At 59.6% G+C, this 25,216-nt stretch overlaps 2 protein-coding genes across 2 annotated transcripts; one reads left to right on the top strand and one right to left on the bottom strand.

Moving 5' to 3' along the window:
- Positions 1-1,497: 1,497 nt before the first annotated feature.
- Positions 1,498-16,133, bottom strand: NMT1 (N-myristoyltransferase 1). The gene is made up of 12 exons (XM_071728314.1): positions 15,786-16,133; positions 9,296-9,407; positions 8,030-8,174; positions 7,365-7,483; positions 6,354-6,445; positions 5,694-5,810; positions 5,073-5,243; positions 4,603-4,711; positions 3,348-3,518; positions 3,002-3,169; positions 2,734-2,871; positions 1,498-1,724 (listed from the first exon to the last, which is right to left on the bottom strand). The coding sequence occupies exons 1-12, from the start codon at positions 15,911-15,913 to the stop codon at positions 1,704-1,706; spliced, it is 1,491 nt and encodes a 496-aa protein (XP_071584415.1). The 5' UTR covers positions 15,914-16,133; the 3' UTR covers positions 1,498-1,703.
- Positions 16,134-16,283: 150 nt separating this feature from the next.
- DCAKD (dephospho-CoA kinase domain containing) lies at positions 16,284-25,216 on the top strand. The gene is made up of 5 exons (XM_071728400.1): positions 16,284-16,617; positions 18,764-18,878; positions 20,823-21,026; positions 22,682-22,769; positions 23,918-25,216. The coding sequence occupies exons 2-5, from the start codon at positions 18,767-18,769 to the stop codon at positions 24,204-24,206; spliced, it is 693 nt and encodes a 230-aa protein (XP_071584501.1). The 5' UTR covers positions 16,284-16,617; positions 18,764-18,766; the 3' UTR covers positions 24,207-25,216.

The following is a 25,216-nucleotide window of genomic DNA, read 5'->3' as shown; positions in this document are numbered from 1 at the left end:
GTGACAGCAACTCCCAAAATCACCATCCCCAGCCACATCTGATCCCACCATGGGCTGCAGGGACAGTGCCATCACCATGAGGCCCCCAAGAGGGCCCTGCCACCATGCAGACCCCAAGGGAACCCCATGACCCCGTGTCCCATGGCCGGGGGCTGCATTCCCAACCGTGGTGACAGTCACAGATTTACACCTGGTGTCAGCTGAATAAAGGTTTTATTTGAACAGAGCCTGTCCTGCTGCCCCTGTCACCTCCCGGGGCCCCTGGGGGTGGCATGGGGAGGACACAAGGGCTGAGGTCGCCCTGAGACACAGCACTACCCATGGGTGCTGCACCCATGCAGGGGGCACTCATCAGAGCAGCCCCCAAAATGTGTGAGGGAGGAGGGGAGGGTCCTGCCAGACACCCCCACCCCCCAGGAGGGGACACAGGAGGGGACACAGAGGTACTTGCATAGGTGACACAGGACCCTGGTGGCACAGGGGGGGTGATGTGTGTGTCCCACCCCAGGGCCCTGCAGGTCGAGAGCAGGGGGGGATGGGGGGTGCAGGGCCTTGGGGTGCAGTTGGGAAACCTTTGGCTGGCAGGGCCGGAGCTCTCGAGAGATCTGGGGGGACAGGGGCCCCCTGGGGTCCCCTCAGGGTTGGGGGGGGAGGCTGCTGCCTGGGGGGTCTCAATGGGATGGGGGAACAGAAACCTCAGAGGTCACAGGAGGGGTTGAGCAGGAGAGACCCCGGGGGTGGAGATGCCCAAGGTGGGGGGCAGGGTGAGGGCTCCTCCCTGTATCCCTGCTCCAGCATGTGTATCCCTGTTCCAGTGTGTGTATCCATGTTCCCACACCTGTATCCATGTTCCATGTGTATCCATGTTCTCACAAGTGTATCCATTTCCACACATGTATCCATGCTCCTCTGTAAGTCTCCATGTGTATCCATGTCCCAACGTGTGTATCCATGTCCCAACGTGTGTATCCATGTCCCAACATGTGTATCCATGCTCCCACACGTGTATCCGTGTTCCATGTGTGCCCATGTTCCCACACATGTATCCACATTCCCACACCTGTATCCATGTTCCCACACTTCCAGAGGAAAGCAGCCAAGCAGAGACCCCGGTGGGGCAGCAGTGGTGATGGATCCTTCCCCCAGTGGTGGAGAGGAAAGACCCCACAGAGTCAGAGCAGAGCTGGGTCCCCCCTGGATCTTCGGATCCCCCCCAGGATCTCGGGATCCCTCCGGATCTTCAGGTCCCCTCCGGATCTTTGGGCTTTGCTGCTGCTGTGGGTCCAGCACCCGCTGAGCCCGGAGGTTTGGAGCAGAGGGGAGGAGCAGGATGAGGCCTGGTTTGCACCAACAGCCCTTGGGAAGCTCCCGATGCCTCATCCCAAAGCCCAGGCACAGCAGAGCCTCTGCATGAGTTGGCCCCGGGGAGCAAAGTTGGGGAGCAGTGGCCTCCAGCCAGAGGGAAATGTGATTTGTGCCAGTGGGGGAGAGGAAAGGTTTAAAATATATATAATATAGACTTTTATTATTCACCCGTTAACTCCAGTACACGCCCACTCCCAGCCAGGTTCAGCAGTTACATTCCCTTGATCACCTCGTCAGGAGGATCCCATGAAAACCAAAAGACAGGAGAGGGCTGGGGGGTGGTGGTGGCTCCGGGCCGTGGTTCCTCCTCTCCCGGGGCGGTTCCGGGCAGGGCTGGGTCACTGCAGCACCAAACCCACCTGGGGGGCACAGGGCACAGGTCAGGGGGTGGGCTGGGGGGTAGGAGGGCTCAGTGTGGTCCCTGGGGGATTCCCCACAGGTTTGGGGATGTTTGGGAGCAGGGAGAGCTCTGGGGCTGAGGCCAAATGGGTGCTTGGACCCTGCCCAGCCCCATGTGGGGAGGGGAATGTTTGGGGGGTGAGAGGGAATCCCAGAATGTCAGAGCTGGAAGGGACCTCAGGGCTCATCTGCTCCAACCCTTCTCATGTTATTGTTTGCCTGAGCTGTCCCAGCACCCATTGAGCTGAGACTTCAAACTTTCCAGAGTAGGGGAATCCACCCCTTCCCCTGGGAGACCATTCCAAGGTCTGACTGTCCTCATGGGGAAAAATTTTCATTTTGTGTTCAAGAGCTGCAGGGGTGATGAGGTGAGGGTGTTTCTGAGCCAGGAACAGCAACAGATTTGGGAGCAGCTGCTTCCCACCAGCCTGGTCCTGGGACAGGACACCAGAGAGCAGCCCTGGTGCCAGGCTGGAGAGAAAGAGGATCCCTGAAACCTCCCGGAGCTCCCTGACAGGCTGGGAGCAAGGCTGGGGGGAGCAGACCGAGTGTCTCCCCCCTGTGGAGGGGACCAAAGCCTCATCACCACCATTCAGACCTTACTGAGCTGCTGGGGCCCGGCCAGGAGGCTCCTGGTGCTCCAGCACTGACCTCTCCAAGGCACTGAGCATCTCCAGGGCACAGCACCAACTGGGTGCTGCCCAACAAAGGCTCCGTGTGATGGCTGGGGGGACAAGGTGACAGCACTGCCACCCCATGTCTCAGCTCCCCATGGCCACCAGGTCCCCAGCCTGTCCCCTCTGTCCCTGCCCTCCCTGATCCTGTTCCAGCCCAGGAGTGACCCAAGCTGGGGGACAGCCAGGGTCTGTCCCCAGGGACAGGCTCTGAGCTGCACAGGACAGGACCCCAGAGCCTGGGGACACTGGTGACAATCTTCTCTCCCTTGGGGGACACTCCCCAGCCACTGACCTTCTCAGGTGCCATGCTGGGACACTTCCAATTGTAGAGATAATACTGCAGGTTCCCGTCCCCAATCCCAAACTTCAGCTTCTCCAGGAAGGTTTTGTTTTCCATCAGATCCAGTGCATTAAAGACGTCGAATCCTTTCTGCACAGGGAAGAAACCATCAGCTCCTCCTGCCAGGTCCTCCCCCCCCATCCTGAGGCACCTGCCTGCCCCCCATCCCATCCCTGCCCCCCATCCCATCCCTGCCCCCCATCCCTGCCCCCCACCTCACCGACTTGGCGAGGATGAGCGCGTCGCTCATGAGGTCGATGAGAGGGGTCTTGGTGTGGACGTTGTAGAAGGAGTAAGCAGCTTTCAGGCTCTTGTGAGTCGGGTGGTTCATGATGGTGGAGGGCAGGGTGTAGAAGCTCAGGAAGTCTGTCACCTCCCCTGGGGCACTCTGGAAGGCACAGGGGACAGGGTCAGTCCCTGTGCCAGCCCAGGTGCTGTGTGACCCTCCCACCAGGGAGAGCATCTCCCCCCAGGGCATCTCCCCCCTGCTCACTCCCACAGCCTGGCACACACTCTCCTAGGAGCAGCAGCCCAGGACACCCCCCCAGCCTGCTCCTGCCCCTCACCTCCACCACAAAGGTGTCGATGATGTTCTCCTGAGGTAGGAACCAGTGCTCCACCTCCTCCCGGCTCATCACGGGCATCAGGTGGAAGAGCTTCAGGTACTCAGTCAAGAGCTTGTGCACAGCAGGGATGTCCCTCTGCTCCATGGGCCTCAAGCCGGGGGTCTTGGGAGTCTGCAGGGGTGGGACACGGTGGCTTCTGTCACCCCGGGGCTCTCTGACACACGGCTGCTCCCACAGCCCCTCACTGCCCCCAGCCCTGCTCAGCTCGGACACCCAGCAGGAACCAAAGCCCCAGGAGCTGGGTCAAATCCCTCTGGAAGTGGCTCCTGCCCACCAGCAACACAGGCTCTATGCTTCTCTCCAGGTTCCTGCCCCAGGAGCCACAAGGAACCCCCTGATGTTGTTCCCAGTGGAACTGGATTCTGAACCCGGGCTGGGAGGGCTGAGCAGAGCCCAGGAGCAGGATCTGGGGTCCTGCACAAAAATGGGGTGGGGGGCACAAAGCAGCAGCTGGGCTGGGGGCAGGTGCTGTGCAGGAGCACAGAGCAGCTCTTGCCAACCAAACCAAGAAGCTCAGATTGACAGAAGTGCCACCAAGGTCAGGGAAGGTGGTGGCAATTTTGATGCTGTTTTTGTTCCCCAGCAGGACAAGTGCAGTGACAGAACTGAGGGGTTTGACTGAAGGAGGGACCAACCCAACTCCAGGGCACTCCCAGGCTGCGTTTGGGGAGATGAAGGCTGTCAGATCTGCCTTCTTGTTCTACCAGGAGGACAGGATATGACTCACCATGGAACAAAAGTTCACAGGCTTCTCTAGCTGCAAGAATTTGCCTTCAAAATCCAGGTATCCAGGCAAAAATAAATCAACAATAAATAAAGTACAATGGCTGGGCAGAGTCACTGATTACACAAAACAAATCCCAGCTTTCCAGGTAGAACCTGCCCTCAGCTGAGATGTTTGTGTCTCCAGTTCCCAGCCTCACCCCGTGCTCCACGGGGAGTGATTCAACTAAATTTAGATCTGAGGGAGAAATTCTTTGGGGTGAGGGTGCTGAGCCCCTGGGTGCCCAGGGTGCCCCCAGAAGCTGTGGCTGCCCCATCCCTGGCAGTGTTGAAGGTTGGATGGGGCTTGGAGCCCCCTGGGCTGGTGGGAGGTGTCCCTGCCCATGGCAGGGGTGGCACTGGGTGATATTTAAGGTCTCTCCAACCCAACCCAGTCTGGGATTCTGGGATTTTCCTTCCTGCCTCCACACACCTCGGGCAGGCGGTAAAGCTTCATGGTACGTTGCATAGTCATGTTCCTGCTCAGGTGGGAAAACTTCACCTCAATGAGCTTCCGAGGATTCAGGGAGCGGTGCCAGTACCTGCAGAAACAGAACCATGGGGGAGGCTGCTCCTGGGCAGCACGATGGCCACACGGGCAGGAAGGTTCCCAGAGCTGCCAGGAGAGGGCAAGCAAGCCCAGGGCCCTGGAGTGGCCAGGAGCTCCCCCAGGGACACCAAGGGTGTCCTGAAGAGCCTGTGCTGAGGAAAGTCCTGCCTGGTGACACACCAGCAGCTTAAGCAAAGCCACCAGAGTTAATCCTGGCAGGACTGTGTGGGGAGGAGAAACCTGGCCTGGAATCCATTCCTCCCGTCCCAGGAACACCACACACACCACGGAGAAGATCCCGGCCAGGGAAGCTCTGCAGATGGAAACCTCCATGGAGAACCAGAGCCACTCACCTGCACGTCCCCACAGGCTTTGGCAGCACCACTCCTGCTGTGTAAACAGCCTGGAAGATCCCCTCCAGGTGCACCCTCCGTGTGATCTCACGGATCAGGACCGGAGCCACCCGTTTGGAGCGCAGCTTTTTGTGGACACAGAGGAAGTTGATCTCCACCATCTTCTTCTCTCTTGGGAAAGAAAGAAGGCAGAAGCGTGAGTCCTGACTGGCCTGGGAGGGTCAGTCCAGCACCTTGGGTAATTCACCTCCAGGCCTTTCCAGAGAAAGAGGAGTCAAAGCCTTGGGGAAGGCTGAGAGGCAAGAGCTGGGTTTGGAGAACTCTTCTTTAAGCTGTTGCCCAAGGTTTTCCCAGGGATAAATAAATGGTCTCCACCCAGCTCTGGAGGGTTTCTCTGAGACAAAGCTCTCATTTGTTGAGGAAAAGAGCCTTCATGTCTGCTCACTGCAAGGTGTCCTCACACAGAACCTTGCTGCCCACCTGAACTGTCCGTCCCCCCCCAGGCTGAGCACCCCAGGTCTGGCTCTGCCGCTCAGGGAGGACCCCACAGCCAAACCTCCCCAGTGCTCCCGGGTCACCTCCCGTGCCACAGGGTGAGGAACGTGGCTGAGCAGCACTCACGTGTCATAGATGTGGATGGTGGCAGGGATGGCACTGATGAACCCCACCAGCTTCTTGCTGGAGACAACCCGGACCCCACAGTGCCACTGGGGCAGCCACCCCGGGGGACGCAGAGCCCTGGAGAAGACAAATGGTTCACAAGTCACATCACAGGTCCCCCATGTCCCCAGCAGGTCCCCTTGATGCCCTGTGTCCTCCTGCTGCCTGGCACGGTGAGAGGGTGAGGGTGACAGTGGTGTGACAAGAAGGACCTCTGGGATCCAGGGCCACTCCTGCTCTCCATGGCCAAGGGAAGTTCTTGTGAGTGACCCAGGAGGAAAATCATCTTCCTCTATTTGTGGACACCCTGGGGAAACACCAGCTCTGCTGCAGCACATCTGAGTGTCACTGCTCTCACTGTGCTGGGGCACCAGGAAGCTCCTCAGCTCCTGGGGTCATTACAAACACTCCAGGGATCACATTAAAAAGGAAAAAAAATCCATTTTTAGGCTCTCGCATCCCAAAGCAGCCAGAGGTGGGCTGGGCCAGGAGAGAGACAGCTCTGTGGGACACAGTGACAGACAGCATGGAGCTGTTGGGAAGAAGTGACAGGATAAGCCAAGGTGTCTCCAGCACTGTCAGCAGGACCAGGAGCACCCAGGCAGAGGTGGTGCCACTCACCAGAGCAGGAACTCGGGAGAGTAATCGAAGCGGAACATGTTGTCATCATCCTCCACGTAGTTCTCGTTCAGAAGTGTGTACAGCTCCTTCAGCTACAGCAGGAGACACCAAGCAGGTCAAGAACCTTCTTTATTCAGCCACCACAGGCCCCAGCTGCCCTCAGATGGCCCCTGAACACTTCTGGTGTGGCCACAACAATGGGAGCCACGTGTGGCCACGTCCCTCCTGGCTCCGGAACCGGTGCCGGGGCGGGGTAAGGATCAGGACACACTGATAAGTCCTGCAGCCCTCGGGTCATCTCCCAGGGAGGTGGGTCATGGTCTGGAGGGTCTTCCTAAGAAAAAATGCCCAGGTTTGGGCATCCTTATGCTTAAAGAGCAGGTGGAGAAGTCCCAGTTCATCCCCATGAAGAACGAGGCCAACGTGGGATGGGGAAGTGCAGGGTGGGGATGTGAGAGCTGCTGGGAGCCATGGAGCCAGGGGGAGAATTGGGGGTGTTGAGGCTGGAGAAGAGAAGGATCCCATGGGGAGACCTTAGAGCACCTTCCAGTGCCTGAAGGGGCTCCAGGAAAGCTGGGGAGGGACTTGGGACAAGGGCCTGGAGGGATGGGATGAGGGGGAAGGGTTTGCAGCTGCAAGAGGGGAGATGGAGAGGAGATCTTGGGCAGGAAGGGAGGGAGGAAGAAACTCTTTGGGGTGAGGGTGCTGAGCCCCTGGGTGCCCAGGTTGCCCCCAGAAGCTGTGGCTGCCCCATCCCTGGCAGTGTTGAAGGTTGGATGGGGCTTGGAGCCCCCTGGGCTGGTGGGAGGTGTCCCTGCCCATGGCAGGGGTGGCACTGGGGGGGCTTTAAGGTCCCTTCCCAACCCAAGCCATGGATCCAGTGAAGTCCATGGAGATGGTGTAGGATATGTTCCCATCCCCAAACCCAGCTCTGTCAGTCCAGGCATGGACCTGCCAGCCATGCAGAGGTGGTGCCCTCCCAAGAGGTTTCTGCCCAGCTGCAATACTCACCACAGCCCTGTCCCCAAGGTCCAGAGCATCCCAGGTGAAGCCCTGGGGCAGGCTGTATGGCTCCTGACGGATGTTGTCCTTGTCTGGCTCTACTGGGCCGTGGGTGTTCACCACTTCTCCTGCAAGGGGGAGCAGGGAGTTGTGAAGATGCTCTCTGCTCTGTGCATTCAGTCTCCATGACCCCTCAGTCCAGTGACCAAGGTGCCCCCCATCTCCCTGCCCAGGTGCTGGGATCACCACGTCACCCTTTGGGATGTGCCACCCATTCAGTGTGACACAGGGACACAGAACCAACAAGAGGAGCTGACCAGGGAGCTGAGAGGAGGTGACCAAACCCACCTGGGACAGGCTGCTCAGGAGGCTGCTGATGCCCCCTCCCTGGAGGTGCTGAGGGTTGGATGAAGCCTCGTGCAGCCTGGGCTGGGGGAGGTGTCCCTGCTCATGGCAGGGGTGGCACTGGGGGGGCTTTGAGGTCCCTTCCCACCCAAACCATTTCTGATCCTATGACTTGTGTCACAGATGTCTTTGAAGCCCTTAAGGGTCAGCAGTGAGGGGACAGCCAGACATCTGCTGGCCAAACCCCACTTTCTCTGAGCTCCTTTGCTCAGCCTGGGGACCACAAGGTTTCTCCTAAGAAGCAGGAGCTGGTGAGAGGCTGCACCTACCCAGCTTGGGCACTGGCTGAGTGTCCCAGAACTGGTAGCTCCTCTTGCTGGCTTCCTCCATGGTTTTGGCAGGGCCCTGACCTACAGAGAAGAGCTCGATGGCTTTTTGAATCTCCTGGATCCTCTCAGCAGGTAAAGAGTTCATCTGAGGGCAGAAAAGGAGGGTGGGGAGACAGAATGAGCAAGCTGAGCCATCAGGGCTGTATTTCAGCTCCTCAACAAGAGAAGCTGGAGCTGCCCCAGCCTCGGGGTGTTGCAGGGGGTGCACCCTCTCCCCAACCTCCTGCCTCAGCCCCAGGACTGGGTTCCAGCACTGCTGGGTCACTGGAGCTTCAGCAGTTGCCTGGAAATGCTTTCAGCTCCAGCCAAGGAGGGTGCTGCAAACACCCCAGGAGCAAACAGCTCTGCTGGGTCTTGGCTGGTGCCACCCTGGGCCAACCTTCACCCAGAGCCAGGGCTCTCTGGGGGGTTTTTCTCTCTGCCTCAGCCTCCTCCACCTCAGCTGGGTCCCTGTCTGCAAAGTGCAGCTCCCAGAGGAGCTCCTGGGTGCTGTGGAGCAGGACAGCGTGGGGAGGCTGATAAAGGATTTGTCCTTCTGCCCCCTGTGCAGACCTCGGGCAGGGGGGGCAGCTCTGCCCCCAACCCCAACCCTGGGACCTTACTCTGAAACACCCCAACCCCCAATTTATTGCTCTGCAGTCAGGAGGGAAAAATATTCCAAATATTTGGATGGGAGAGGGGCGTCAGAGAGAAAACAGACCTGAGGGGTGTCCCCTGCCACAGGACCAGAGGGGACAGGCTGGGAGGGTGCCAGCCTGTCCCCAAGTGTCCCATGCTCCTTCCCTCAGCACTGGCTGCTCACCAGGGTGAGGAAAAGCCCAGAGGGGTCAGAGAGCCCCTGCCCTGCCCTGGTTGCTGCTGTGGTGTTCCCAATGCCAGCAGCATCAGAGATGTCCCCAGGCAGCAGGGACAGCAGGGACAGCAGGGAGCTGGCAGGGGGACCATGGCCCTTCCCTGCCTGCCAGGAGGGGACTCAGAGGGGTCAGCCCAACCCTCCCAGCACAGGGTTCAGGGTGTCCACCCCAGGGGCTCTGCCACCCCTGGGTGCCCCACAAACACCCCCTGCAGCACTGGGGATCCCCATGTGTGGAGCCAGGCTGGGAAAGGACTCCAAACCCTCAGGTTCCTGAGCAGCCAAGTGCCCAAAACCAGGAGTCAGAGGGCTGGGGACAAGGCTGGCTGTGATGGCAGGAAGGGGACAGTCACCTTCCCTGGCTGGTCCTGAGTCTGGTCAGGCTGGTCTCCTCCTTTCTCTTTCTTCCTTTTGGGTTTCTTTTTCTTCTTTTTGGCTCCACTGTCATTTGCTGGACTCAAGCCCCTAGGGAAGCAAAGGAAGAGCACTGAGCCTCGGGGTTGTTCTTTTGGAGAGCAATGAGGAGGTTCCTGAACCTTTCTGAAGGAAAATGCAAACTCCTTGCTCTGATCCCCAGCTCCAGGAGGGGGACACAAGGTGCACAGGGGGTGCAGCCACGTGTCCCCTCCCCAGTCCAAAGGGGACAGCACCAACGTGTCCCACCCCACAGGTCCCCACATTTTTGCTGTCACATCACCCTGCTCAGTCCCCCCGTGCCCAGCCCCCCAGCACAGGTTTTTTTTCTCCTCTCTGAGCCCAAGGATGGAGGTTGGAGCAGCAAAGGTTGGTCCAGCCCTGGAGATGTGGCAGTACAGCCACATGGAGGGCACCTGGTGACATCAAAATGTCACTGCTAGGCAGTGACGTGGGGACAGAGGTGGCAGTTCTGTTGGGAAATCCTTGTACTATTGGATTTCATATTGTAATGGTGGAGTTGGAAAACTGAGTCCAAGCAGCCCAGACACCCCGGGGATGGTCACCCCAAAGTGACAGAGCCCAGGGATGGGTGAGTCTGACACTGACCCAGCACCAAGCACAGCAGAGGAGCCCTGGCTGTGCCCTCAGCCCAGCACAGGCCTGGGGATGTCCCTGCTGTGGGGCTGCAGCACCTCAGCCCCCTCCCTGCCACTGCCCCAGAACAAGGTGACATCTCTGAGAGTCATGGCTCAGGGGGAGATTCAGCCCCAGAGACCCAGGAGTGGGATGAGGGGAGGGACGAGGGGAGGGATGAGGGGAGGGATGAGGGGAGGGATGAGGGATGGACACAGGGACAAGGGGCAGGGATGCTTTGCCAGCTGCCCACATGCACCAGGGGACCCCTGCAAAACACAGGGGGACACAGCACCCATGTCACCCGTGCCTCCCAGCACAGTCTGAGCTGCACTAAAGCCACAGCAGCTTTCCCCTGTTCCACCAAGGACAGGGACACAGAGATGGCTCAAGGGAGCCATGGAGAATCCCAATGGAAGCAGCCCCAGAGATCCCTCTCAGCCCCATGGGCCATGTTCCTGCTCTCCTGCACCAGGGACATTGTCCTCTTCCTTCCCTGAGACTCAAGGAACCCACCCCTGGCTGTTCTTTTTATTCTGTTATTTTTATTTGATTCTGTTATTTTTATTCTCCTTCCAAAGCAACTGCTGCAGAGGGTGAACCAATGGAGCCACCCTGGAGCCCCTCACAAAGTGTCTCCTGACCCAGCACGAGCTTCAGCCTCTCCACCAAACCAAGGGAGGGCTGAGGAGTGGAGCAGGGAAAGAGGGAATGAAAGCCCTGAATCCCCAAACCCAACCCTGTCCTGGGCTAGAGCAGCTCTGGAGCCAGGGGGAGAGATTGGGGGTGTTGAGGCTGGAGAAGAGAAGGATCCCATGGGGAGACCTTAGAGCACCTTCCAGTGCCTGAAGGGGCTCCAGGAAAGCTGGGGAGGGACTTGGGACAAGGGCCTGGAGGGATGGGATGAGGGGGAAGGGTTTGCAGCTGCAAGAGGGGAGATGGAGAGGAGATCTTGGGCAGGGAGGGAGGGAGGGAGAAATCCTTTGGGGTGAGGGTGCTGAGCCCCTGGGTGCCCAGGTTGCCCCCAGAAGCTGTGGCTGCCCCATCCCTGGCAGTGTTGAAGGTTGGATGGGGCTTGGAGCCCCCTGGGCTGGTGGGAGGTGTCCCTGCCCATGGCAGGCTCTGGGGGGGCTTTGAGGTCCCTTCCAACCCAAACCAGTCCAGGATTCTGGGATGAGAACCCACTGGGGCAGTGTCCAACCCTACTGCAGCACAGGCAGGGAAAGGAGACAGCCAAGAGGGGGATAAGGCTTAAAAAATTCCCTGGGCTGAGCATTGAGTGAGTTGTGAAACCAAGGAAAAGTGGAGAAATGGCTTGAGGAGGATGTGGAGGTGCAGAACCCTCCTGTGATGGGGAGGGGACAGCAGCTGTGGCCCCAGGGGACACGGGGTGTGGAGCTGGGACACATTTCCTGCAGCCACAGCCTGAAGGGCAGAGGGACAGTGCTGGGTGTTTGTGGGGGAAGATTCCCATCAGGTTACACATCAGGAGACAGCAAAGGGGCTGCTGAGGACCCCCCCTCTCTGAGCAGGGAGAGGAGCAGCCCCAGAGCTGGAGCTCTGAGGATCAGGGACACGGGGGACACGTCCCCTCTCCTCCCACCCCAGGAAAGGGCTTTTCCTGCAGGGGGAGAGCTCAGCTCTGACCTGACAGCAAAAGCAATGAGTGCAGCAGCAGTGACACTGCCCTCAGTCCTGGTGACAAATGCAGAGTTGGGTTTCAGCAGGGTGACAGCTGGGAGGTCCCCAACACCAGGAGCCCCAAAACATCCCCATGGAGCAGCAGGAACCACCCCAACCCATTCCTTACCCTCAACCCAACAGCACCAGGGGGGTTGTGCCAGGAGCTGCCCCAGGACACAGCCACATTTCCCTGGGTCCCCTCCTCTCTGGGATGCTGTAGGTGTCAGAGGTGACACACAACGTCCTCCCAACCCCTGTGCTGGCACCAATTCCCTTCATAAATCAGAGCCATCACCTCCCAGGTAACAGCTCTGGGAAAAATCCTCCCTGACTGATAAGCAAAGCCAGGGTGACCTGGGAGAAATCAGGGTGGGAGGAGGTGGGAGGAGGAGCTGCATTCCCAGGAAGGTGGATGGGGAAAGGCTCCTGCTCCAGCCAGGAGATGGAAACCAACCCAGCAGAGTTGGTTCCAGCAAAGGAAATGGAGGAAATGAATGGAAAACCCCAATGGTCCTTTCAGCTACACCTTGGGAAGCAAGAATTATTGGTATTTGTCATTAAAAAGCCCATTTAGGAAAGCAAATTTCTTCTTCTTTATGCTCTGGTGCAGCTGCAGCCCCTCAGGTGCTCCCCAAAGGAATGAAAATGTCCCAGCAGTGTCCTGGGACCTCCCAAAATCCCAGTCCTGCAGCTGACCTTGGGGAGACCTTGTCAGTGTCCTCAAGTATCTGAAGGGCGGGTGCAGGGAGGACGGAGCCAGACTCTGCCCAGTAACTCCCAGTGCCAGCAGGATGGGCAATGGGCACAAACTGGGACATGGGAGGTTCCATTTAAATAGGAGGAAAAAACTTCTGCCCAGTGAGGGTGCCCAGGAAGGTTGTGGAGTCCCCTTCTCTGGAGAGATTCCAAACCCCCTGGATGCAGCCCTGGGGGATGTGCTGGGGGGGATCCTGATTTAGTGGGGAGTGGGTGATCCCTGGAGGTCCCTTCCACCCCTGACACTTCTGTGGTTCTGTGACCCACGAAGCTGTGAGGGCTTCACCCCCCTGAGAAGGAAAGATTAATGAAGGGTTAATGAAGGGTTAATGAAGGGTTAATGAAGGGTTAATGAAGGGTTAACTCCTGCCCCACCACCTCCTCACTGCCCCCCCAGCTTTCCCCCTCCTGTGCCACCCTCCCAGCCCCAGCTCCAGGGAGAGGTCAAGGTGGGGATGGGCGCCTTGGCTGCCCCCCACAAAACACCTCCCAGCCCCCAGTGGCAGTGGGACAGTTCTTGCTGTAGGGAAACACTTTTCCCTCCTCCCAGGAAAGACATCACCCCCCCCATGGCCATGCACCCCCTGTCCCTGCTGCAGGACCCTCCCTGAGTGTGAGAGGGGGGCACAATAACCCCTGTGCAGGATTTACCCCCCTAACCTGAGACACCCCAAAAAGGGACCCCGGGAAGCTCAGCAATGAACCCGCAGGGCCTGAACCCTGCCCCAGCTCAGCCCCCCCAGAGCCCAGCAAACACCAGTTGCATCCAGTAACAAAGTGCTGTGTCACCTGCACCCTGGCTGCTCCCTCTCTATTCCTGGATCCCAGGGATTTATTTCTGCAGGGTGGGGGAGGGAAGCAGAGCTCTGCTGCAGCCACCTCCCTCTGTCCCACCCCAGGCCCAGCTCTGGGGGGGTCTCCAGGGCCAGGGCAGAATGTTATTCTTTGTAGTGTTGAGGCTGTGGTGACCAAAAAGCTTTTTTATTGCCCAAACCAGAGCTGCCTCACACCTCCAGCTCCAAACAGTGCCAAACGCTGCTGATTCCACCCCAAAACCCAAACTGAGGGTTTGGGGGGTCTGGGACTCTGGGCAGCCTGGCAGGGGTCAGATGGGAAGCTGCAGATCCCTCCTCTGGATTTAGTGCTGGAAAATCCCTCTGCCAAGCCTGGGGCTAATCGGGGCAGCACTTAGGGGGTAATCTCGTTAGGGGATGGAGGCTCTGCAGAGGGCACAAAGCTGAGGGTTGTTGTGTTCCCTCAACACCTACACCTGAAACCTGAGTGTCAGACTGTGCAGCTGTCCCAGCAACACCTCCCCGTGGCCTCAGAGCAGGCAGGGAATGCGGGCAGGGAATGCGGGCTGGGATTCCTGCCCCTTGTGCTTTCCCCACACCCCACCCAGCAACAACCCAGATGGTTCCACAGGACCATTCTCCAACTTTTCCCACCCAAATCTTTTCCCCAGAGGGGTTTTGTCAACTACAGAGCTGTCACAGGGCTGGGACACTCGGATCCTTGGTGACAATGCCACTGAGCTCAGGGTGGCAGGGGGAGCCCCTGCTGTGTCTCTGCTCTCCCAGCAGAGCCCAGGGACAGGACAGACACCAGAGTGTGATCAGAGCCAAAATGGGATTATTTTAACTCGGGAAAGCACCTCAGAGCACTGCAGCACTTCCCAGTGAAGGAAACTCAATTCCTCTTTCCTGTCCTTAAAAGGAAAGGAAGCTTTGCTCTCACTAAGGAATAATTTCATGTTTTAACTCTCTGAGCCAAGATCCAATGACTCCCAGCAGGACCTGAGCAGGGGCAGCTCTGCCAACCCCAGGGGCTCAAAGCACTTCCCCTGCCCCACGCCTGGGGTCCCAGGGACACTGACACCCCCAGGGGACACTGACAGAACTCAGCACACCAAGCCAGAAAACCCCCCCTTCCCTACTGCTTGGTCCCCTCTCTCTCAGGTGGGTCCCCTGTCAGGTTTTGGAGCGGGACACGAGACTTCCCAGAGAGCTCTGAAGCCTCCCTGGCTCTGCTGTGCCCATCAGCCACATTTTTAATGTTATTTCCTGAAGGATCTGAGCTCTCCCAGGGGATTTGCTGCAGGGCACTTCCCAGATGCAGCTCAGTGCTCACAGGTACCAACGCTGGAACTCCTCAGGGCTGCAGAAGGTGCAGAGCCCACAGCAGGATCTGAAGAGGGCCCAGGCACAAACCTTTTCCTGGCAGAGGGCAGCTGGGAAATCAGAGTGATTAAGCACCAAATCATAGTGATTAAGCACCAAATCATAGTGAATTAAGCACCAGTCTCCTCTCTGCTCTGCTCTGGTTCCCACAAACCCGATCATGTCAGAGGAAAGAAAAGAAAAATCTCCCCAAGCACTGCTAAACCTATTAAACTGAGACACTGTGTCACACCCGGGAGGCAAATAAAACATCAAGGGGAATCTGTGCTGTCATGGGAAAAGCCTGGGGGATGATTCCTGCCTGACCTTTTATCCCCTGGGATTCCTGGGCAGGTGGAATTGCCCACAGAGAGCAGGAAGAGCTCTGCAAGCCCTGGGGCTGCGGGCTGGGAAAGCAGCTGCTGGGGCACCAGGGAGGGGGAAGAGGAGCCTGGTGAGACCCAGAGGTGTGAAGCACACGGCAGGAAACCTCTGGAAACCTCTGGAAAGCCGTGACACTCCGTGCCCTGCCGCATGCCAAGCCAGAGGGAAGGAGGACGAAGCCTTTCCCGCAAACCCCGGGCACGGCGAGGCCGTTCTGTGCCTCCATAGTGACGGCAACGAGGAACCCCGGGACCGGGCCAGGGATTCACAACTTCCCGACCCAGACCCGGTCCGGTCCGGTCCGGCCCCCCGCACCCTTTCGCTCCCCGTGCCACGCTCCAGGCAGCACCGGGAAGTCGGGGCCGGGCTTGGGAAGCCCCGGGCTGTGCGGAGGTAACGGCGGGACCGGGCTGCAGCCCCGGGCTCCTTCCAGCCCCCGGGGGCCACCGGCTCCGGGAAAAGGCGCCCAAGCACCGCAGCCCCGCGGGGGCGGGACGGAGGAACGCGGGGGGAGCCGTGGTCCGGCCAGGACAGGAACAGCGCCCAACCGAGCTAATTTCAACCCAAAAAAAAGGCCCTGGACACCCCTCCCCCCGCCTCCTGCTCAGCCCCGGCGCACGCTCCCGCAACAGGCGGGACCGGGAGCAGCCGCCCCGCCCCCTCGGCCAGACTGACGGGCGGCTCGGCCAATGGCGGCGCGGGGTGCTGCCTGCCGACCAATCAGAGCGCACGGGGGGCGGGGCACCGCTCACTTCCCGGCCGCTGCCGCCCCGCTCTGTCCCGCTGCTGCCCCGGGCGCGGCCGCGCTCACCCGCGGTGGGAGCCGCGCTCCGCCTCGTTCTCGCAGTCGCTGCAGTGCTCGTGGTCGTTCTCCTCCGCCGGCGGCCGCGGAGGCCTCACCGGTGGCCGCCTCACTGCTGTCTCACCGTCGTCCGCCATCTTGAAACGGGGCCCGGGCGCCTGCCGCGCCCCCGCAACAAAGCGCAGCGCGATTGGGCGGCGGCCCGCGGGGCATGCCGGGAGCCGTAGTCTGCGCGGGGCCCGGGCTGCGGCTGCCGGTGGCTCCGGTCCGGGAGGGCCCCTCACCCCGCACACGCTGCGGGGCCCAGAGCCGCCGCCCCTCCTCCCGCCGCCCGCCCCGGGCCCTGCCCGCAGCCCCCACCCGCTTCCGGCACCGGGGGGCGGGCCCGGCGCAGCGGGGGCGCCGCCGATTGGCTGGGAGGGGGACGCCCCTGTTTCCGCCATCCAATAGGCGGCCGGGACACTGCGGGGCGGGTGAAGGCGGAAGGAAGGGGGGGGAGGGAGCGAGGGAAGGCGCTGGGAGCGGATCCGCCGCGGCCCCGGGCCCAGCTCCGTGAGGCCGCTCCCGGCGGGCTGGGCCGAACCCCGCGGGCCTCGCGTGCTCCGGACGGCCCGGCCTGACCCGGCCTGGCTGCCCCCCCCCCCGCCCCTCCCGGGTCACAGGCACCGGGCTCGGGCGGGCCCGCGGGTGTTCGTGGCCCGGGGCCGGGCTCGGTGCCCCCGGGACAGTCAGGCCCCGGCCCGGTGAAAGCTCCCGCTGCACGGAGCTTGATTCAGAACCAAGCGCAAGGGCCGGGGGGGTTCGCGGGGGCTGCTGCGGGAGCGGCTGTTTCCCCGCCAAGGTAACGGGGGGGGTGATGATTTCCCTTTGCAGCCTCTGGAGCCGAATTCCGGTTCTGTCCCTGCCCCGGGCCCCGGCGGGAGCTGCGGGTGGGAGCAGGAAGAGCACTGGGTGCCCTCTGTCCCCTCCCCCTGGGGGTGGCTCGGGGGGGGCAGCTGCCACCCTGCCCAAAACCAGAGGAATTGGGACAGAGATTTGGGGCAGATTTGGGCACCTCAGTCTTCAAAAGTCACTTTCTCAGAGCTTTGGGTCACATCTCCCATTCCTCACGCTGAGTTTCCCAGTCTGATCAGCCTCCTTTTAGCTTTCCCCACCTTTGATCCAGTTTGTGCAGGCCAAGTACACCAAAACCGGGTGTATTGAGGGGAAAAATGGTTTTGGCTCCTGCCTGTAACACCTGCAGGATCCTGCTGGCCTCACTACCCGTGTGTACAGTTCAGCCCTGTGGCTGTTAAATATTTATACATCATACCATGAATCTCTGATTTATCTGCACAGCCCTGTGACAGCACAAGTGTTTTCCAGCCCTGTCTGGTTGTGCTCTCCAGACTCACCCTTCCTGGTGGATTTTTTTAATCCCTTCAGCAGAGGGACACAAGGAGCAGAGGGTTTGGGGACCGAGTCCCGGGTGAGGCTGAAGGCCTCGGGGTTGCTGCAGCCCAACCCTGGTGTTTGCAGAGGTTTTTAAGTATATTTCAAATCCATGGGCAGCAGAGCCCAGGCCCAGCTCTCCTCCTGCAGCAGTTGCAGTGTAAGATCCTGCCAGGGAAGGGTGGGATTTATCCTGCTGTGAGGAATGGAGAGGCAGCCCCTGTGTCCTGGGGAACATCCCATGGGCTTGAGCTTTACATCAGCCTCCTCCAGAAGCACTGAGCTTTATTCCAAGTGCCCTTTCTGATTCCCTGTGGATTCCCCCTCCTTGCTGCTGGAGTTAACCCCATATGTTCTCCTGGCTTCTTGGAAGGGGAAATGAACCCCCGTGGGGCTGTGCCGTGGAGCCAAGGCTGCTGCTGGCTGCTGCTCTGACTCCTGCTTCCCCCTGCCAAAAGGACTCACCCACCCCTGGGGGCTGCCTGCTCGTTGTAGGGCTGAATGATGACAGAAGAAATTTTATTTTCCAGCAGCAGGGAGGCAGTGCTGGGGTTCTGCCCAGCCCCAGCCCCACAGAGCTGCTGGGGGGGGGGTGGCTGTGACACCAGGACTGAGCTGAGCACTGACAGTTCCTCAGATCATTGGGGTTTGGGGGGCTCCAGAGGGAAGCTGGGGCTGAGGAGCCTCACGCTCCTTTCTGTGTCACAAGGTGACAGCCACGCTGGGGCTGTGTCCTCAGGGAATTAACTGCAGGATGTGGCTGCACCAAGCCCTGAGCTGGGGCTGCAGAGGGGCCCTGGGGTTCTGTTCCCCACTGCCCCCCCCCTGCCTGCCCTGGTTTTGGGGTGCTGGTGCCACCTTGCCCAGGGGAGCCCCCACAGCAGAATTCAGTGATCTGCAGGGCTTGGGCTGAGTGGGGAGGGATCAGAAACCACGAGTGAAGTTCCTGCCCTGGGTCAGCCAGGGACCCACCGACCCCCGGAGCTCAGGGGCCATCCCTGGTGGTTGTGCCCTCGGTGCTGTGTTTGCAGCCAGGAGCTGGGTGCTGGGAGGCAGGATGGATCCTCATGGCTGGGGTGGTGCGGGATTCAGGGGAGGCAGGGATGGGATTTCCCATCCCGATGGTGTCAGGGGGGGCTGAGCTCCTCTCACCTGGAGATCCAGGAGGGCTCTCCCTCCCTCCTCACCCTCCCAGCTCTGGATCCAGGCTGGGATGTTCCCTGGCTTCCTCCCCTGGCTCCTGGATCGGGCTGTGCGGGGCTGGGTGCGGGTGCTGCTGGGGAGGGATTCCCGGAGGAGCTCGGGGCTGGGGCAGCTGCACCCCCGGAGTCAGCAGCCCCCAAGGAACCCTCATTTAACCCTCATTTAAAGCTTTGCAGCTTGTGGAACGGGCACCCGGCTCAGAGGGGCCCCAAAACCATCCTAAAAGTCCCGGTAGCACCGTGAGAAGGAGCTGTGGCTGGAGCCGCCCGGTCGGGATAAATGCGGGATGTGCAGAGCAGGCAGGGAACGGCCCGGTCCCGGTGGGGGTCCCAGCTCTTCCCTTCTCATTCCAGAGGATGTTCCTGGTCGGGCTCTCGGGGGGGATCGCGTCGGGGAAGAGCGCGGTGGTGGCGGTGCTGCGGGAGCTGGGCTGCGCGGTCATCGATGCCGATGTGCTGGCCAGAGAGGGTGAGTGCGGGGCTCCCCGGGTGCGGGGAGGGATGCGGGGCAGTGCAGACAGCAGAGGGTGCTCTGGGTACATCCGAGAAGTGTTCTCCTCCGCGTCCCCGGGCCGTGAGGTCTTCAGGGGCATTGGCACCGGGGTGTGTTTTTAATAAGAAAAAAAAAGAAGTTGGTGTCGTAATAACCCCCACGGGGAGGTCTCGCCCCGGGGTCTCCCTCTCCCGGGGTGCGGTGCTCCCCTCCTCTGTGTGGTTCTCGGTACCGTGGGTGCTGCTCTGATGTCCCCCCGGGACACCCCTCCCGTGGCGTGGGTACAGCAGGGCGCTGCCACGCCTGAAGGAGAATTTCCCACTCTGCTGGGTGATGCGTGGCTGTAAATGCTGAGGGATTGGTTCACACTGGTGAGTTAGTGTGCTCAGAAAAAAAACCCCAAACCAAACCACCCCAAAAAAGGCTCCAAATACCCCGGATCAGAGGGAATTGTGTGTGTGTCTATGTGTGTGTCTGTGTCTGTGTGTGTGTGTGTGTCTGTGTCTGTGTCTGTGTGTGTGTCTGTGTGTGTGTGTGCGTGTCTGTCTGTCTGTCTGTGTGTCTGTGTCTGTGTGTGTGTCTGTGTGTGTGTGTCTGTGTGTGTGTGTGTGCCTGTGTCTGTGTGTGTGTGTGTGTGTCTGTGTCTGTGTGTGTGTCTGTGTGTGTCTGTGCACAGCCCCTGTCTCTCACTCTCTGTCACTCTCCTGTCCTGGCTGTGGAAAAGCCCCAGAAATCCGAATCTGTTTCCTCAGCAGGACTGGAGCAGCCCCTGGGTCAGATGTTAATCCCTGTGCCCCGGGGCTGCAGGGCAGCACCAGCTCGGGAAGGGCTGGTTTGGGCTGATTTGGGGTGACTTGGGCTGGTTTGGGGTGGTTTGGGGTGCAGGAGGTCTGGGGGCTGTGGTGCAGCAGGGTCAGGCTGCAGTGCCTGGAACTCCTGCAGCCCCCTGAAGCTGTGATGCTCTTAAGGTTTTATTGCTCTGTAATTCCCTTGGAAGCACCGGGAATCTGCTGGAGGTGCTAAAAGCCCTCGGGGAGGATAGGGAAACAATACAGATACTCAGCATCGGGTTCCTACCAATCGCTTCATTTTCCTCCCAATTCCTTTTTGATATGTGTTTATTTGCTACCCGGATTTCTCCCGTCCTGCAACTGCCTCGATGTGAAATTCACGGGAGAAAGAAATTGCTCTTAAAGACTTTTATTAGGTTGGTCTGAGGTTACAAACCCAACCCTGGATTTGGGGAGAGAAATTTATATAGGCTCTGTCATCCTCTGTCGTTAGCCTCAGCTTGAGCTTAATTATGGTTTTATTACTGAGTCCTTTTTTGTTGGGGCCCTTTTTGGTGGCTTTAAAATTGCCTGTTTGGGTAACGTCAGAGTCCCTGCAGATTCCTGTTGGGAATTGATCTTTTAGAACAATTTCTGAGCTTGTTCTCGTGAAGGATTTGGCAACTCGAGGTGAAAGACAGCAAAGCAAACTTCAGCAGCAGCCAGGCTGGGTTCACCGGGTGCTGAAGTGTTGAAATAAAATTAACCTGATGCTGGTCCCAGGTCTGTTGGGGTCTCTCAGCTCAGCTCCTCACCCTGCAGATGATGGGACCCAGGGGCTCTCAGCCCCTCCTCACCCCCAGCAGCAGCAGCAGCAGCAGGAGGGGGGGGGGGGGGGGTTGTGGTGCTGAATTAATGCTTGCAGGATGCTTTTATGTCTCTGGTGCCATCCCTGGAAGGGACCTTGGGCTGGGAGGAGGGGGTTTTGCAGCAGGGAGGGCAGGAGTGGGCCCTGCTTGGCCTCAGATGCTGGGAGCTGATGTGGTGCCCGGGAGGAGAGGCAGCGTGGTTATTTAATGAACAAAACTCATTTGAGGCCTCTTGCTGATGCAGAGCCCGGCTCTAACCTCGGGCTGTTTCCTGTTATCAGTGGTGCAGCCCCAGTTCAAGGCCTATCAGCAGATCCTGCAAGCCTTTGGCACCCAGATCCTCTTGGAGAATGGAGAGATCAATCGTGAGGCTCTAGGAAACATTATCTTCTCCCAGCCTGAGAAACGGCTGCTGCTCAACTCCATCACCCACCCAGAGATCCAGAAGGAGATGCTGAAACAGATCCTGAAGTACTTTGTGCTAGGTAAGAGGCTGGGAGATCCTGGTGTCCCTGCCCCTGCCAAATCCCAGCTCGCTCTGCCCTGGGTTTTTAAAGTGGGGAGAGGGACGAGGCAGGAGGCAGTGAAGTGACCTGGAGTGACACTCTCTGGAGTCTTTATTCCTTCCCTTCACCACCTCCTCCTGCTGTGGTTTCCAGCACATCTGTGGGGCTGGGGAGCAGCCCTGGGAGGCCTCTCCTGAGGTTCCTCTGCTGGGTAATGTCACACCTCCCAAACCAGCCGAATATTCCTCCCTGCCCCCAGCCTCCTCGGGCTTCCTGAGAGCTGCAGAGCCCTTTTTGTCTGGATGAGGTGAGAGGCAGCTGACAGCCCTGGGTTCCAAAGTCCCGCTTTTTCCCCCGATAAATCTAACAAATGGAGCTGTCAGACCGGGTCGGATCAAACGCCAGATAAGATCAGTGTCCGGGTGGGAGGGCTCCGTGCATGCAGAGGGATCTCTAATAGAGTCAGCCAGGTTTTGTGGAGCTTATCAGAGCTGAGCCCTGTGACAGCTGAAGGGGCCTGTGGAGGAGGAGGAGGAGGAGGAGGAGGAGGAGGAGGAGGAGGAGGAGGAGGAAGCAACAGGCAGGAGATCTGGGAGCCAGGGCTGGAGTGTTGCTGCTGCTGCTGTCCTGCCCCTCGGCGAGCACCGTGTGCCTTCAGCTGCCTGCTTTGTCCTCATTAGTCAGGATTTAATGATTTGGGATGGCTGGATGCTGTCTCTGAGGATGACTGCGTGCAGAAAGCTCGGATCGATCCAACTGGAGGGCAGTGAGAAGTCTCTGGGTGGAGATGCTGTTAAAATGGTGGCTTCTTGGACAATGATGTCTTTGTCAGGGCTTTTATTGCCGTGGCCAGCTCCAGGAGGGGGGTTGGGTTATGAGGAGGGGACATCAGCACAGCTGGGGGGTCCATAGTGGGGGACCCGTGGGGCAGTGAGGTCCTGGCTTGCAGCTTTCCCTCCCTCAGACCCCAACATCCCCAAATTCTGCTGCTTGTAAAGGGCAGGGGGAGATGGGGAGCCTGGGGTGGGCTGCAGGGCCCCGTGGGGGACAGTGGCTGTTGGTGACAAGCTCTGCCCTGCCTGGTGACGGAGGTCTGAAGCCAACCCTGGACACTTTGGGTGAGGTTTGGAGCCCTGGAGGCACCCCCAGGTTTCAGTGGCAGAGCTACCAGAGGTCTGCCAGGATTTCCTTGCTCCTTGTGGAAAAGCAGAGAGAGCTGTTTAGCCAAAGCTTTCCACAAAGGGAAGAAAACTGAGCTGGGAAACATCAACTCGAATCCCTGCAGCCTGGGGAAGTCTTGGAGGGGGAAAGAGGAGAGCAAACCCTGCTGTGGGCACTGCAGAGCCCGGTGACAGCAGCAGCCACTTCCATTTCAGCTCCTTGTTTCAGCTCCTCATTATATTTTTCACAGCTTCACCTTTGGTCTGAGATCATCCAGGTTCGGGTTTGTTGGTTTTTTGTGGTTTGTTGTTTTTTTTTTTCCTGAAGTCTTGGCACCAAACCATTTCCTCCCTGCAGGAGGGAGGAGGGGAGGCATAGGCTGTGCTGGAGCTGGTGCTGGTGCAGTTGGAGCAGGGGGGTTGGGGAGCACAGGTAACCCCCTGCCCTTCCCTGGGGTGTTCTTCTCTCTGCAGGCTACCACTACGTCATCCTCGACATCCCCCTGCTCTTTGAGAACAGAAGCTTGACCAGGTTTATGAAATACACAATCCTGGTTTATTGGTAAGTGCCCTGGGAACCCCCCCTCTGTTAGAGGCTGGAGGGGACTGTCACCTCCCTGCTTGGGGGGTGGGTTTGGCCTCCCCCCTTTCCGTACACCTCCCCTTGGCTGTCAGCCTCAGCAGCAGCACAGTGTTTCACCTTCTAACAAAAACCTGGCTCCATTCTGGGGGGGATTTGCTGTCTTTGGGCCTTCTCAGCCTGAGCTCCCTCAGCTGGGACAGGGCCTGGGGCACTTGGGTCACAGCAACCCCAGGCAGTGCCCCAGGCTTGGGGCAGAGTGGCTGAAAAGTGCCCCACAGAAAAGGTCCTGGGGGTGCTGAACAGGAGCCAGAGTGTGCCCAGGTGGCCACCAGCATCCTGGCTGTGTCAGCACTGGTGTGGCCAGCAGGAGCAGGGCAGGGATCATCCCCTGTGCTGGGCACTGCTGAGGCTGCACCTCCAATCCTGGGGTCAGTTTTGGGTCAGAAAAGGGACACTGAGGGGCTGGAGTGTGTCCAGAGAAGGGAAAGAGAGGTGGGGAAGGGTCTGGAGCAGAAGTCTGCCCAGGAGCAGCTGAGGGCCCTGGGGGTGTTGATCCTGGAGCAGAGGAGGCTGAGGGGAGACCTTGTGGCTCTCTGCAACCCCCTGAGAGGAGGTTGGAGCCAGGGGGGGTCGGGCTCTGCTCCCAAGGAACAAGGGATGGGACAAGAGGAACTTTTGGCACAACTCAAGTTGTGCCAGGGGAGGTTTAGGTTGGAGCTTGGGGACAATTTCTCCCTGGAAAGGGTTGTCAGGGCCTGGCCCAGGCTGCCCAGGGCAGGGCTGGGGTCCCCATCATCCCTGGAGGGGTTTCAGAGCCCTGGAGATGTGGGGATGAGGGACATGGGGCAGGGGTGGCCTTGGCAGGGATGGGGGAAGGCTTGGACTCCAGGATCCTAAAGGGCTTCTCCAGCCAGGAGGTCCCTGTGCCTCTGTGTCCCGGTGTCACAGCCTGGGGCTGATCCTCAGGATCCAGAAGGAAGCAGGGAGCATCCCCCACACTTTCTCAGAACCACTGAGTCCAAACAGAACAGAACCCTGAGATCCCTGAATGCTTGAGTCCCAGTTTTACTGGGAAGGGCACACCCCTCCTCTCCTGTCCCCCCTCAGTGTCCCCTCCTGTCCCTCAGTGACCCTCCCACCCAGCTCCAGCGCCTCATGAGGAGGTCCCCGGGGCTGTCCCAGGCCCAGGCCCAGGCCCGGATCTCCTCGCAGCTCCCTCTGGAGCAGAAGCTCAAGATGGCCACGGACGTCATCGACAACAGCGGGGAGTGGGAGAGCACCCGGGAGCAGATCCTGAGGCTGCATTCCCGCATGGAGAGCTCCTGGAGCTTCCTCTGGACACGGCTGGCACTGGGCATGGCTCTGGGGGGACTGGGGGGGCTGCTCTGCCTCCTCCTGCGGGGCCTCAGCTCCTGACTCCCCCTGCTCCCTGACCACATTCCCGGGCTTGGGAAGGGCAGGGGGGGGAAGCTGCTTCCCAGGGCTCTGCCAGAGGGATCCCCACGCAGGGAGGGGGAACATGGGGGGGTTCCAGCACCATCTCCCCTCTCCCTTCTTCACACTCAGGTTCTCACCCTCCAGATGGGGTGGGAATGGCCCATGGGGGGCTTCAGGATCCCATGTCCCATGATGGGCTCCAGGATCTCCTGATCCCACTGTGGGACCACAGGGATTTTGGGTGCTCTTGTGTTTTCCAGAACCTTGTTAATGGTTATAAATCTGTAGAGGTGAGTGGCAGGAGGATGGAGCCAGGCTCTGCTCAGGGATGTCCAGTGACAGGACGAGGGGCAAGGGGTGCAAGCTGGAGCAGAGGAGGTTCCACAGAAACATCAGGAAAAACTTTTTCAGGGTGAGGGTGAGGGAGCCCTGGCCCAGGCTGCCCAGGAGGGTGTGGAGTCTCCTTCTCTGCAGACATTCAAACCCCTCCTGGACACCTCCCTGTGTGCCCTGCTGGAGGTGACCCTGCTCTGGCAGGGGATTGCACCCCAGGGGCTCTCGGGGTCCCTTCCATTCCCTCTCTGATTCCCTGCAGGAATGGGGGGGTCTCTCAGGCCTTGTCCCTGCCACTTGTGTCCCCAGGGTGGTCCCTCCTGGCTCACAGCCCCCCCCAGCCTGAATTGAGATGGGGGGGGGGATTTTACCTTTTTTCACTTTAACAGGAACACGTTACATCTGCTGGGGGGGTCACACAGCACTTCCCTTCGGGTGGGGGAGGGGTCCCCTCCCTGTTCACCTCCCTCCTCTCTGCCCCCTTCACTTGGGGTGAAGACCCCAGACCCCCACCCCAGGTACCCCACACCTCAGCTCCGGATCTGGGGGGGTCTGACCCAGCCCCTCCAGATGTTGGGGTTCCAGCTGTTGGAGTTCCCGGGGGGGTCGGGGCTCTTGGCCCCAGGATTAATAAAGCTCCGACCCGCAGCCCCCGC

This window comes from Heliangelus exortis, chromosome 29 (genome assembly GCF_036169615.1).
Source record: "Heliangelus exortis chromosome 29, bHelExo1.hap1, whole genome shotgun sequence".
Classification (NCBI taxonomy): domain Eukaryota; kingdom Metazoa; phylum Chordata; class Aves; order Apodiformes; family Trochilidae; genus Heliangelus; species Heliangelus exortis.
This window is presented reverse-complemented; position numbering and strand designations above follow the sequence as displayed.

What these genes read in the sequence shown, in the direction of transcription:
- DCAKD (XM_071728400.1), top strand. Translation starts at nt 18,767, where the DNA reads ATGTTCCTGGTCGGGCTCTCGGGGGGGATCGCGTCGGGGAAGAGCGCG. An exon ending in CCTGAAGTACTTTGTGCTAG is followed by an intron (nt 21,027 to 22,681) that starts GTAAGAGGCTGG and finishes TTCTCTCTGCAG; the next exon opens with GCTACCACTACGTCATCCTC. An exon ending in TACACAATCCTGGTTTATTG is followed by an intron (nt 22,770 to 23,917) that starts GTAAGTGCCCTG and finishes CCTGTCCCTCAG; the next exon opens with TGACCCTCCCACCCAGCTCC.
- NMT1 (XM_071728314.1), bottom strand. Translation starts at nt 15,913, where the DNA reads ATGGCGGACGACGGTGAGACAGCAGTGAGGCGGCCACCGGTGAGGCCT. An exon ending in TCAGCCAGTGCCCAAGCTGG is followed by an intron (nt 7,484 to 8,029) that starts GTAGGTGCAGCC and finishes TCCCCCTTGCAG; the next exon opens with GAGAAGTGGTGAACACCCAC. An exon ending in ACCTTGGGGACAGGGCTGTG is followed by an intron (nt 6,446 to 7,364) that starts GTGAGTATTGCA and finishes CTCCTGCTGTAG; the next exon opens with CTGAAGGAGCTGTACACACT.